Source organism: Maylandia zebra, linkage group LG7 (assembly GCF_041146795.1).
Source record: "Maylandia zebra isolate NMK-2024a linkage group LG7, Mzebra_GT3a, whole genome shotgun sequence".
Lineage (NCBI taxonomy): Eukaryota > Metazoa > Chordata > Actinopteri > Cichliformes > Cichlidae > Maylandia > Maylandia zebra.
Window position 1 is genome coordinate 35,822,438 of NC_135173.1, and position 12,499 is coordinate 35,834,936.

Genomic DNA, 12,499 nt, shown 5'->3' on the forward strand with positions numbered 1-12,499 from the left:
CCTAAACTGAAACTTGTGATACTTCAGCAATTCAGACTGTTATACACGGCATCATTTTATAGAGTTGTAGGTGATACATTTAATGTGATGATTAGGAAAGGTTCAGGCTTCAGAATGCATTGAACAAACAGTTTCAGACAGTGTTTTTCTTTTCCTATTACCCATGAATCTTCATTCAGAGGCATAGAGACTGGTTGGCAATTGGATGCTGGCAGTTGCTGGGTGAAATTGGTTTAAGAGAGGATGCTGCACTGTAAACCTCTGTGTGATTATTTTGGTCACTTGCAGATTGCCTTAACCGCCTGTAGTTTGCATTGAAGTTGCTCTCTTATCTTCAGACACTCGTCCTTTACTCTATGAAACTACAGCCAGCACATTCCAGAAGGTGAATGGTCTCAGTTACACTTTTTCAATTTGTCTGCAAACATTTGAAGATAAGAAGCAAACTACTGGTAATCACAGCAACCTGCTAGCAAACAAAGCAATCGCATGCAAGATTTCAGTGTGACCAACTTCATTCTAGTGATTGCAGCAACCTCCAGCGACCACATGTCAACCAGTTGGGGGAATAGATCTGCTCATCTTGCAACCAAACTCATCTCTAGTGCCTAATATAGTCATTTTAGGCACTGAGGCCCCGCCCACCTGCTGTTCCAGCCTTATGTCTGTAAAGGGGCAGCCAATCAGAAGAAAGGTGACTTAAAAGTAGAGGACAGAAGGTGAACTGAGGGGCTGCACCAAAACTCATATAGTAGTTTGATTCTTTCTATTCTTTCTTTATTGTAGGGTATCTTAGATTACATAACTTTATCTAATTCAAAGTATTTCTTTCTCTTTTCTCTCAGCTCACGCCGGCGGACAGCTCCTCCCTCACAGACTACAGCAGTGAGCCCGCTCTTTACTTCTGATCTGCCTGACCAATCAGCTGTACAGTAGCATCGCAGCATCTCACCCGTGGGACCAGACTGCCTCCACCTCGACACTCCAGCCGACTATAAGCACATCTTCCTGACCAGACAGGAAACATGGGTGTTTTATTTTTGTTTTTCTGGCTGATTTCCTGCCACGGCACCGCCACACGCCACGTTACCAGCTGCGCATTGGAGCTGCCGGGTGGCTGGCGTTCAATGCCCACCTTCTTTCTGAAGCTGAAGCAACAAATCTTAAAAAGAAAAGAAGAAGGAAAAAAAAAAAAAAAAAAGCAGCTGGGCTGTCTTTCCCAACCCGTGATCCTCTAACAGACAGTTGATCTGTCAGCGTCCAGAATCTTCCTCCTTGCCACGCTGTAGAAGTTTTTGCTGCTTTCGAGGTTCAAATTTAGCTTCAGGTTTTATTTTATTTTATTCTTTTTGGAGGATGTCGACGAGGGAAGGAGCCGACAGAGTTCAGTGTTATCGTGGAAGCGTGTCATTACAGCAGATTGGCGGCAGATACACATAAAAATGGTGAAAGGGTGCCACAAATGCATTTCTTTGTTCTCTTTTTTTTTTCTTTTTTTATCCGCATGTTTTGATTTGAGTCCAGCACTTCTGTTGGTTCTGTCTTACTGTAAAGCTTCTCTATGCCTTTTTTTTTTTTGTTAGGTTTTGTATATTTTCTGGCAGACTATGTACTGATTGAAGCTGCTGGATTTTTTTTTTTTTTTTTTTTTGGCAAGCAAACTTCAACACGCTTCACTTCTTCATGTGACGAGGGAGGAAACATATGCACCCCACGCCCCGGGATCAGTAGCACCTCTCATTCCTTATTAAATGCTTGATAAAGTGACCTTGGCCAACAATGTCTGTATGTCCGTATTGCTGAAATCACGTGTCCGTATATCTGCTCTGGAAAGCTGGTAGACCTCCCGATGCCTTTCCTCAGCTCTTTGTGTATTTATTCCTGCTTAACGTTGAAGTTTGCATGTCTGAAATCTGCTTTTTTTTGAGGGGGGGGGGGTCGTTTTGTTTGTTTTTGGTTTTTTGTACAGATGTTTGCTGGTGAGGGCTCCGAAAGATCCCCGCCAGACCAGTCGGACCTCATCTACTTTCACATTCCACAGGGAAAGAAGGCGGTCCACTTTGAAGGCAACAGTGATTGTGATTGATCATTAAAAGAAAAAAAAAAAAAGGCGTTTTGTGAGAAAGAATGAAAGTGTGTCTGTGTGTGTCTGTCTTTTTTTTTTTTTTTTTTATTATTCATATTTTTATATGCTCATAATGCCAACTGATTAAAGAGTTCCTGTAAAGGCCTCGCATCCACTCTTCGGCCAGTATTGTTGTACTGTCTCCACTGGGATTCATCTCTTCTGCTTATTATTTCATGTATTTTTTTACATTTTATTTCTCCAATCAGATGCAATTTGTTTCTTTGCCGTCAGGAGCTTTGTCTTTCTCTCTGATGGATTTACAACTTATATGTTTCGTCCGGGAGTCTTGGTTGATAGATGTCTTTGCACTGTCATGCTTTTAGCTTTGTTTTGCACCTCATGAGGAAGTAAGAGTGGGCTGTAGAGGAAATGTGCACTTAAAAGAATGAGAAGCCTACAGACTGGTGACAAATTAGAGGAGAAGGTTAAAAGCGTCTCAATGACGTGCCTCCAAAACACGATGATGTCATCTAACACGTTGGAGACTGTAGCACTTGATTCTTAATGATGTCATCCTCATTAATCCATTCAGTGACATCCCACCTGTTTCCTTTCAAGATCGGGGAAGGGCATTATCATCCTGTAAGAGACCACTTCCATCAACCATGCCAGCAAAATTGCCCCCTGAGGGCATATATGGGGTTAAAGGGTTCAGGCTTTTCCTTTAATTTGTCACCAACCTAAATTTGGTTGAAGAGTTACATTTCAAAGAAAAGCCTGACTTAAGTCTAAGTCAGGGTTTTGATTGGGGTGGACTGATATATCAGTTTAGATTGCACTGATTGATATTTAGATATTCTGAAAGAAAAAAGGTGGGGATAATCTGTGCATTTCTAATTTCAATCCCATGTCTCAGTCGGCATGAATGAATTAAAATTTGAAATGAAACTCTTCAGCCACACACAATTGAATGCATCGCGATGAATGCCATGACCACTTTGTTTTCTTTTGCCACTCTAGTCTTACGATTGTTTGGCCTTGTCACTGTGACCAAAAACAGCAGCCCGAAGTGCAGTTTCGCCACACAGGTCCACAGGGACTTCATCTTTGTCCGCCTACAAAATCTCTCCAACCCCCTGCTGGTGTACACCGATTTGAAAGAACCACGAACTTTGGATGTTTACTTCATGCGCTCAATGTGACTGCTCAGCACTGCTTCTGTTTCAGAAGACTGAATGTAATTTTTTTTTCAATAAATTTCCTGTGGTATGATTATCAGCTTACCAGAAAACATCACATTGAACAGTGAGCCCTGTTATTGTTTCTCCAAACTTTAGCATGGCTGGATTTGACCTTCAATACATTTCTCTGAAAAGGTCTCAAACTGGCAAAAAGTTAGTAATAATGAACACATTTCCATCTATTGCAGTATACATTTTACTTGGTCTGGTTCAAAATAGCTGGACTTTCTTTGTGTTATGTGGCTTGACAAAGCCTCAATTCCCAATCAAGCGATAAAAGCTTTCACAACAGCAGTTATCAGCTTCCTTTATTAGTCCAAGCTTTCTGCTTCAGCCTGTGTGCGCACTCACGTACAAGGAGGCATTGGACACACTTTGGCTTTCATTCTGCACAAAATCAATCAATTGAGCATATCCTGCTAATATTTTAGATATGAAAAGAGAGAAAACTTACAAAAAGACCCAGAAGTCTTCCCTGGTGCTGCTTAGTCAAGAGAGCCTTTCTGTAGAAAATCATTTAAACATTAAAGGGTACTCGGCCTGATGAAGTAATAGAAGAGGAAATCAGTTTTTTCCATCACCAACCAAATCTGTGCAAATTCCTGCTAGAAGAAAATGCACAGTTTGTGCTGCTGTAACTTGAAAGCAGAGCTTCATTCAGTGGTAGTGGTAATATGGCACTCACAAGATTGAAGGTATAAAATATATGAACTTGGAATACAGATCACCTTTAAATTTAGTTTACCAGATATAGTTTAAGCCTAGTTCAAGAGCAAAAAGCCAAATTTAGCCCATTGAACCTCCATGCCAGGGAAATAAAGCCTAAAAGTGAATCAGTAAATTCTGAAATCAAAACTCGTGAGGTTGGCTGCTCTGGATTGGGTTATGTGTCTGGCTTTTGTTACTAAAAGAAAGCCACCTCTGAAAACACTAAAAACTACGCTGGATTATACCTTGCTAACCCAATAATCTCTCCAATATCCTCCAATACACTCGACAATTCCCTGTCACTTGTAGCTGTGCAAACACAATCTGCAGAAACTCGACTACGGTGCGTCTCATGATCAAAGACAACAGATAATCAAGGATCACCTCAGAAAAAGCGAGGACCACTGATTGAAACTTGTTGTTCACTGTGGTGTTTACAGAGTGCTCTATCATATGAGAGGAAATGAATGAAAACTGCTTGAAACACAAAAATCTTGGGTATGTAAACGAAAACACCAAAAAAATGTTAAGTATGCTTGATTTGTAGGCATGGATATAAATCCTCCAAACACACTGATTAAAGGAGACCCATAATGCTCATTTCCATATTCTTATTTGTGGACCCTACCAGAATAGCTGTGCATGATAGAGAGGTTACAGTAATTCTTAGTCTGAAATGAGCTGATTTAACTGCAGCTTACTTCTGATTGGCTGCCCCTCACAAGCAACCACAGGTGGGAGGGGCCTCTGTGCTCGAGATGACCATACTAGTGATATCCATGCTTTCTGATATCAAATAGAACCAAGAGTAGAAAAAACTGCTAGAAACTGAATGTTTTAAACAAACTTTTGTCTCTCAGAGTTTATGACCATAAAAGCATTGCGGGTCCCCTTTAACTGAGCCCTGCTTGGACCTCCTTTGGAATTGTGGCTAATGGTCACATGACACACCTGTGGATCCATCAACCTGTGGTAACTTCTGCCTCTGTTGACCAAAACCCACTCTGCGGTACTCTTTTTGCTCTCTCTGTGAACTGAAGGACCAAACTGTGGGCAAACTTCACTGATCTCGTCTTAAATGGCACCAGCAAGAACTTTTCTGATGGCCAGAGACGCAACACTCAACTTTAGCGCTTCTGAAGTGTACACACCGACTCTTGCCGCAGTGTCCCAACCCCGTCTTTGTCTATGCCCGATGCAAAATGAGCAGTTTGTGTTGGTCACTCTGTAGCAACACTGTGGTAGAAAGCTTGCTCATCTTTTACTTTCCACCCTCCTCTCGTCTGTAAATCTACATCGCAGCAGATGTGCTTACTGTAAAGTTATTGTCAATGATTTGGGCAAGTGAAAAAAAAAAAGTGATGTCATACTTGTACAAATGAAAGCTCAATAAATAGAAGACTTGAAGAAATGCGAGTGCTCTAGCCTTTCTTGTCTATGAATTAAACTATGCGCCAAGTATGACTTCTACGCATATGGGTTACTTTATTATTTGGGAATGTCTGATGGGGAAAAAATAAGCTTAAATCCCTTAAAAAACAAAACCTGTTAGAAATCTCAGTTCTAATAAGTCTAAAGTGGTGGATGAACCACATGGGAACAAACATTTTTATACACAACAAAACAAGGACATTAATCTAGAACACAAATAGGAAAAAAAACCCTCAGTGGGTAGAAGCAGCCCTTTTGGAGCCATGCAAACAGAATAAAGGTGACAAAAGGTGCACTAAAGAGGCGACAGCGTCCCCCAAAAGAAGAGGAATTGTTTGGTGAACTGAGTAGAAACCATCGCGCTCTCCTCAACTTGCACAGGTAGTCTTCCTCCCCTCACCCCAACTGGTCATGGCAGAGTGTTGAAGAGATCCCAGGAGTCACCACTCTACTTGACACTGGCATTCACCAACAATATGCTTTCCCAAAATACCAATTGACCCACTGCCAAACCCATCACGTGTCATACGGTGTGAAGTCTGCCACAGCATCTCCAGACTCTGCTGGTGGTGTCTGGAGAATGCCAATTAAGCTGAATGAGAACTATGCCTATGCCTCTCACTCAACAAGCAAAACAAACAAATTGGAGTTTTAACACAAAGAAAATGTTAGGAAATACATTTATTGAATCCAGAAACTTACAACAAAGGTTTAAATATATTAAAAATTAGTCCAAAGTGGGGAATAAACTGCCTCAGAAGCCACAGTCAGGTGAGGTCAGGTGCACAGTTTTGCTCCTCGCCTTCAGTGCTCTGTCCTCCGAGGCTCCGTGGCTTTACTGAGGTTTCCTGCCTCCTGCTTTAGGACGCTCAGGAGAGACTGGGAGCTCTCCAATATCTGCAGGAGTAAAAACAAAACAACATGAACTAACTTGTGCAGAAACTCAGAGGAAGTGTGGGGTGCACTTTAGAAGCAATTAAAGAAGGGGTCCAGGCTTGGCCAATTTGTTGCTTTTTAATCAGAGCAGCTCAGGAGTGTTTGTTTACAGTGATTAAGTGAGAGCACAAAGGGAGTTCTGCATCAGCAGGTGGGATCTTACTGACATCCAGTACAGCAGCCAAAAGCTTCTGTGGCCATACCCAACTTTTAATTAGTTCTTGAATCAACGCTTGAGACAGAGCTTTTCTGGTTGATGCAGACAGTCCAACAAACAGCTATTGTTTTAACACCTTATAACCACTGATCCATTACTCATGCACTAATAAAGGTATCCCACCCCCGCCTCTCCTTCCTCCGAACGTCTGCAGCTGGTATTACCCAGCAAACTTGGGTGAGAAGCAGTTGTGGTATGAGGCTGTTGTGCCAAAAATTACTTGCTATTTTGAGTTAGAAATAACATTTCTGTCACAAGGTAGAAGCAGCCATGGTGTGACTACATAAGATCCTTTATATTACAAAGACCCTACAATCAGATGACCTATCAGCAAGCACTTGGCAACAGTGGGAAGGAAAAACTCCCTTTTAACAGGAAGAAACCTCCGTATAATGCAGAATAATATATAATACAGAACATCAATCAACATGGAAATTCTTGCTGGGTTTGCTGTTATGCAGAGCTCCGTTTGTTCTCCATTCGCCATGCACCTGTTATGTGATATTGATTAACTTTGCAGAAGAGCCACATGAATTTAAATTTTTTTAAATTTTGCCTTTATAAATACCTGTGTAAACAAAAACTCAGCATATGAAAACCACTGCAGGCTCGGTCATTGACACACCTTGGTGTATGCAGCCTCCGTCTCGGCGATGGTGCGGTCGAAGGTGGCGCGTGCGGCGAGTCTCTGCGTCAGGCTCTCGTTGACTCGGCTCAGCTTCTCCGAGAGGACACGGATGTCGTGCTGCAGCCGCTCCTTTTCCTCTTCCTCCTGCTTGATCTGTCGGTTCAGCTCATCCCGCTTCGAGCAAAGCTCCTCAATACCTGATCGAGAGGGAAAGGTGGGATTAAACTAGAGCCTCAGTAGATCTCCTCGGGACTCAGACAGATGATTTCTGCCATAATTAGGCAGCCCAAACACAGACATGGATACAGTAAACTAGGGGTGGGCGATATAAACGATATACAATAGAAACTGTATAAATTTGGCCAATGATAGAGATTTTGACTATACCGCTCTATCGCTCATTGATGATGTCATCAAGCTGCGCCTGTTTTGGTCGAAAGCATTGCAGCAGCTAAAACCATTATCATCTGCAAATTATGGCGGGCCACAGTCATAGCAAAGAGATGAAGCACTTTTGAAATATGGGGAAAGCCAAAAACTGCGCTTCCTCCACTTCCGTAACAGTGATTCATTAATGTTGAATTCTCTCGCAGCTGCTCTATCCCCATGTTGTTGCAGTATATTAATGACTAACCTCATATTGTGGATGAATGATCTCAGTTGTTCTCCTGACTGAAGTTTGGCCCGTGTATAGCATCCTGCTATGTGATTGCATTTGTCCCTGACCACCAGAATCCCTCACGTTAACTTTTATCGAGTGGAAAAAAGTTAGCGTTCATCCTCCAGCTTCACTGTGCTAATGTTATGCTAACATAGCTGTGTCGCTAGCAGTCACGTAGCACAACATTATATACCAGGTAGTCCAACTTCAGTACCCCTGCAAACGCCACTGCTGTTTAGTTTTCTGTCTTCATTTATGTTGGAAGTGGTAGCAGAGCTGTACGTTTTAATTAGTTTCAAAAATCTCTCAGTCAGAACATGGTATGTCATGTTTAGGTGGAAACTTGCGAGCTAACTTCCTGTTAACTTCTAACTCCGTTAAATTTAATAAATTCTGTTTTCATGGATGTAAAACTTAATTGTTACACCCGATAAAGCAGAAACGCTGATGATTTAATTAAAGATGAAAGGATTTAGACCGTTTTTAACTCTTAGTGTTTATTTGACTTTGGGACCTGAAGCAGATGGAGTTTTGGACCCAGATTACTCCGCGAAGCTCCTCACGACTGCAGCTGTAATGCTCTGACAATCCATCAAGCAGTGCAGCTTACCAAAGTTGTACTAAAACATTTTTAACAGATTTCTGCATGCCAAAATCGGTTCAAGGTCAGTAAGCACAACCAGAATTCATACATAAGGCACACTCAATTTTTGAGAAAATTAAAGGATTTTAAGTGTGCCTTATAGTATGGAAAATACGTTATATGGAAGAAAAGAATATATCGTGATATATATCGTTACCGCACATGCTTCAAATTATATCGCGATATGAATTTACTGGTCTTAATTTTCATTTGAGTGAGTGAAATGGTTTAGCCACTTGGACTAAAAAAGTAGGATTAGTGCTTCCCTAATTCCAGCAGACCAGAAACAGATTAACCAACACCTGACATGTGACAAGCTTCAGCTTCACTGGTCTTTTATCTTCTAAAACTTTTGAGAGAAGAAGAAAAAGTGTCAAATTGACTGCTGCAAGCACTCAGAGCTGATACCTGTTAACGCCATTTGCGCCAGTGTGGAGCGCAAAGGGTTAAAGGTGATCTGAGGAGGTTAATCAGATTATTAGGCGAGGTGCAGAATCACAGGTTAACCTCTCAAAAAAAAGGACTTTTATCGGTTTTAGACAAAATTACAGGCAGCAAACTTTCTTTAACACAAGGGTGTTAACATTGCAAGCTGGGACCAGAACACTGGCTCCCCAAAGAATCCACTCCGGCCGCAGAATAGCTCATTAAAATAAACCCAATATGACAAGACAAGCCATCTGAATAAAAATGCTACAAAACACACATAAGGAGAACACAATAGAATTTAACACAATAAGTAAACCCGAGTATTGTTCTCTGGTGACAGTGCAGGCTACAATATGCTTGGTCTACATATTCTCTTGCGAAATTAAAGCGCAATAGTCATTTACTAGGCAAATATGCTTAATTTATATATTAACCAGTAAGTATACTACAATTTAAATTTAAGCCGCTAACACTGTTATGCTAATCAGTCCAATGTGTTATTGACAGTAAATAGGCTCACTCACATTTGACCAGCTCGTTGTTGTAGGTCTGCAGAGCCGCAGCTTGTTGGGTCATGTCGGATTTTAGGTCAACCTTCACCGGATTATATCTGACTTTAAACGCGAGGTACTCGGTCGGCTAGCTCGTCATCTATCCCTAGGAGCTAAACAAGCCGGGGTGGACCAAATATTCAGCACTGTTTATTCAGCAAACCTCCTTGAAAAGCAGAGCCCGTACATGGCGGGTTTCCCAGACAACTCAAACCCAGGAGGAACTACCGGACACCCAACCAGAGGCGATAACTTGGAAGAGAGTCTACTTCCTGTTAAAAACATTGTGTAGAAATGAACTGGAGTTTAGAAGGTTGCCAGCAGATGGCGCACACGACCAAGACCTCAGATAATAGGAGTAATTATAACGAAACGGCTAAAGCAATCGTTTGCAAATGCTTCTACATAAACAGCCAAAATGTTATTTTACTTTTGTTCTCCAAGGCAATAATAATGAATTCGAAATTATATAATATCGACTCGTTACCAGAACCATCTCATGAGCGCCCCCTATCAAACCAGAAGTCGATAGAGCGAGAGTTCTTATATTAAGAGATATCTGACCTTCTTCTCCACTGTGTTTAACACCGATAATGTCCGGCTTGCGCCCTCTGGCGGACAACAAAACCTACTGTTAAATTAAGTTGCTGTTGAGAGTTACTGTTTACCATTTAACCACAGGTATCCTCAATTTCCCATGCATATATTAGATGCAGTTCAACTGGACTAATGCCTAAAGACGGTTAGCTGTGCCTCATATTAGTTTTACTAGAGAGACATTCAGTACTAGAACAATCCAGAGTACACATCTGGAGAAAGTAAACATATTGGCTGCTGTCAGTGCTACCCACAGCCTCCAAGTAGATATACCTATGGTATCAATTTCAAAATACTGCATCACCTGAAGTGATCACACTTACAAGATTTTCATAAAACTTGACCTTGAGTAGATCTTTGGTATCAATTTGCAGCTGCTATGTCATCTAGTTCTCAAGTTTTCGGATTCACGTTGTTTGGGAGATTCCTCAGCGGCTGCTGCTGAGAGAGAAGCTATATTACTGAGCACATGACAGACAGGAAGCAGTATGTGAGGGTGTCCAGTACTCTGTCTGATTGGTGCAGTACAGGAAAAGAAAAAAAAATTCCTCCATAGCCATGTGCAAGACTGATAAAGTCAGAAAATGATTACTTAAAGTTATTGCTGCTAAAGGTGGTCCTACAAGTCACTGAATCAGTGTGTTTTTCACACACTGCTTCTGCATTTTAGGCTTTATTAAATAAATTATGACATGTTGTAACATTTCTCATGTTACTGTTCAACTCAGATTTTATTTTAATAATTTTAGATTTGCAGTTTGCCTACTGGTCTGGAATTGGGGTGGATGACGCTGTCATGTACCTGTTGCAGCAATCCCTCTCTCACCTAGAGCAGGCGGGGAACGCTGTGAGGATCATGTTTTTTGACTTCTCCAGTGCTTTCAACACCAACCAGCCTACACTAGGGAAGCTGGAGGGAACCAGAGTGGGCAAACAGCTGACTGCATGGACCACTGACTACTTAACCAACATACCACAGAATGTGAGGCTTCATGACTGTTGTCCGACGTGGTAATCTGCAGCACGCAGGGCGCCACAGGGCACGGTTCTCTCACCCTTCTTGTTCAGACTGTATACTTCTGACTTCTGTTATAATTCAGACCATTGCCACCTACAAAAGTTCTCAGATGATATAGCCATCATTAGATGCGTATCAGACGGAAATGATCAGAAATACAGGAGGGTCATCAGTGACTTTGTTGGCTGGTGTGAGACCAATGCTCTCCAAATCAACGCTAGGCAGCGCCTGTATCACCTACGACAACTGAGGAAGTTCAGGGTCTCTCCAAAGATCCTCAGGATTTTCTATACAGGCGCTGTGGAGAGCATCCTCACACAAAACATGACATCGTGGTTCGGGAACAGCTGTGTGAAGGACCAAAAAGCTCTCCAGAGAGTGATCCGTACAGCAGAACGCTGCTGCAGGATTGCTCTCCCCCCGCTTCAGGACACCTACACCAGGAGATGCCGGACTAGAGCAGCGCAGATACTGAAGGACCCGTCCCATCCAGGCAACAAACTGTTCCAACTTCTGCAATCTGGTAGAAGGTTCCGCATCTTCCGGGCAAGGACAGAGAGACTCAAGAGGAGCTTCTATCCCCAAGCCATCCGTGCCCTAAACACACACACCCGCCCTCTCACATCATCTATAATTGACTGAGACAGGACTCTTCCAGACACTAAACCAAGGCACAATGTACATTTCAATTCCTTTAATTTTAAATATGTTTATATTGTCTATCCTGTAAAATAGTCAGATGTCTATTCATATTAATGTACAGAATTCACCTGCTTGCTGCTACTACTGCACATTCACCCAGTGTATATACTATATGTGTATATATATATATATATATATATATATATATATATATATATATATATATATATATATATAATGTTCTTCCTCTACACCCCCCCCCAATTTTTGCACATGTCGAGGAGCGTGTCAGGCTACATTTCACTGTGTGTTATACTTGTATAACTATGCATGTGACAAATAATAATAAAGAACCTAGAACCTAGCAAGATAAAGGAGATGGTCATAGACTTCAGGAGGAAGTCATCCCCTACAACACTGGTGAACATCCAGGGAAAAGACATTGAGATAGTGGACTCATACAAGTACCCGGGTGATAACCTCAACAATAAACTGGACTGGACTACAAATACAGTACAGACAGCCTGTATAAAAAGGGCCAGAGTCGACTCCATCTGCTGAGGAGACTGAGGTCCTTTGCAGTACTCTGTTAAGGACATTTTATGACACTGTGGTAGTATCCACCTTTTTCTACGCAGTGGCCTGCTGGGGGAGTGGATGCACAAACAGGGACAGGAGGAGAAGGATTGGCAAACTGGTGCGGAGCTCTAGCTGTGTGCTGGGATGTCC

The 12,499-nt window shown here is 41.9% G+C and overlaps 2 protein-coding genes across 2 annotated transcripts in view; one reads left to right on the forward strand and one right to left on the reverse strand.

The window, feature by feature from the left end:
• The window catches only part of tprn (taperin), a 33,168-nt gene extending 27,740 nt beyond the window's left edge, over nt 1-5,428 (forward strand). The window contains exon 4 of the mRNA XM_004538464.3: nt 846-5,428. Within this exon, the coding sequence (XP_004538521.1) occupies nt 846-908 (63 nt within the window). The 3' untranslated portion in view covers nt 909-5,428. The remainder of the gene's footprint in view (nt 1-845) is intronic.
• Nucleotides 5,429-6,114: 686 nt separating this feature from the next.
• On the reverse strand, nt 6,115-9,768 carry ssna1 (Sjogren syndrome nuclear autoantigen 1). Its single transcript, XM_004538461.5, has 3 exons — nt 9,487-9,768; nt 7,227-7,426; nt 6,115-6,345 (listed from the first exon to the last, which is right to left on the reverse strand). Exons 1-3 carry the CDS (start codon nt 9,536-9,538, stop codon nt 6,253-6,255), a joined length of 345 nt encoding a protein of 114 aa, XP_004538518.1. The 5' UTR covers nt 9,539-9,768; the 3' UTR covers nt 6,115-6,252.
• Between the last annotated feature and the right edge of the window lie 2,731 nt (nt 9,769-12,499).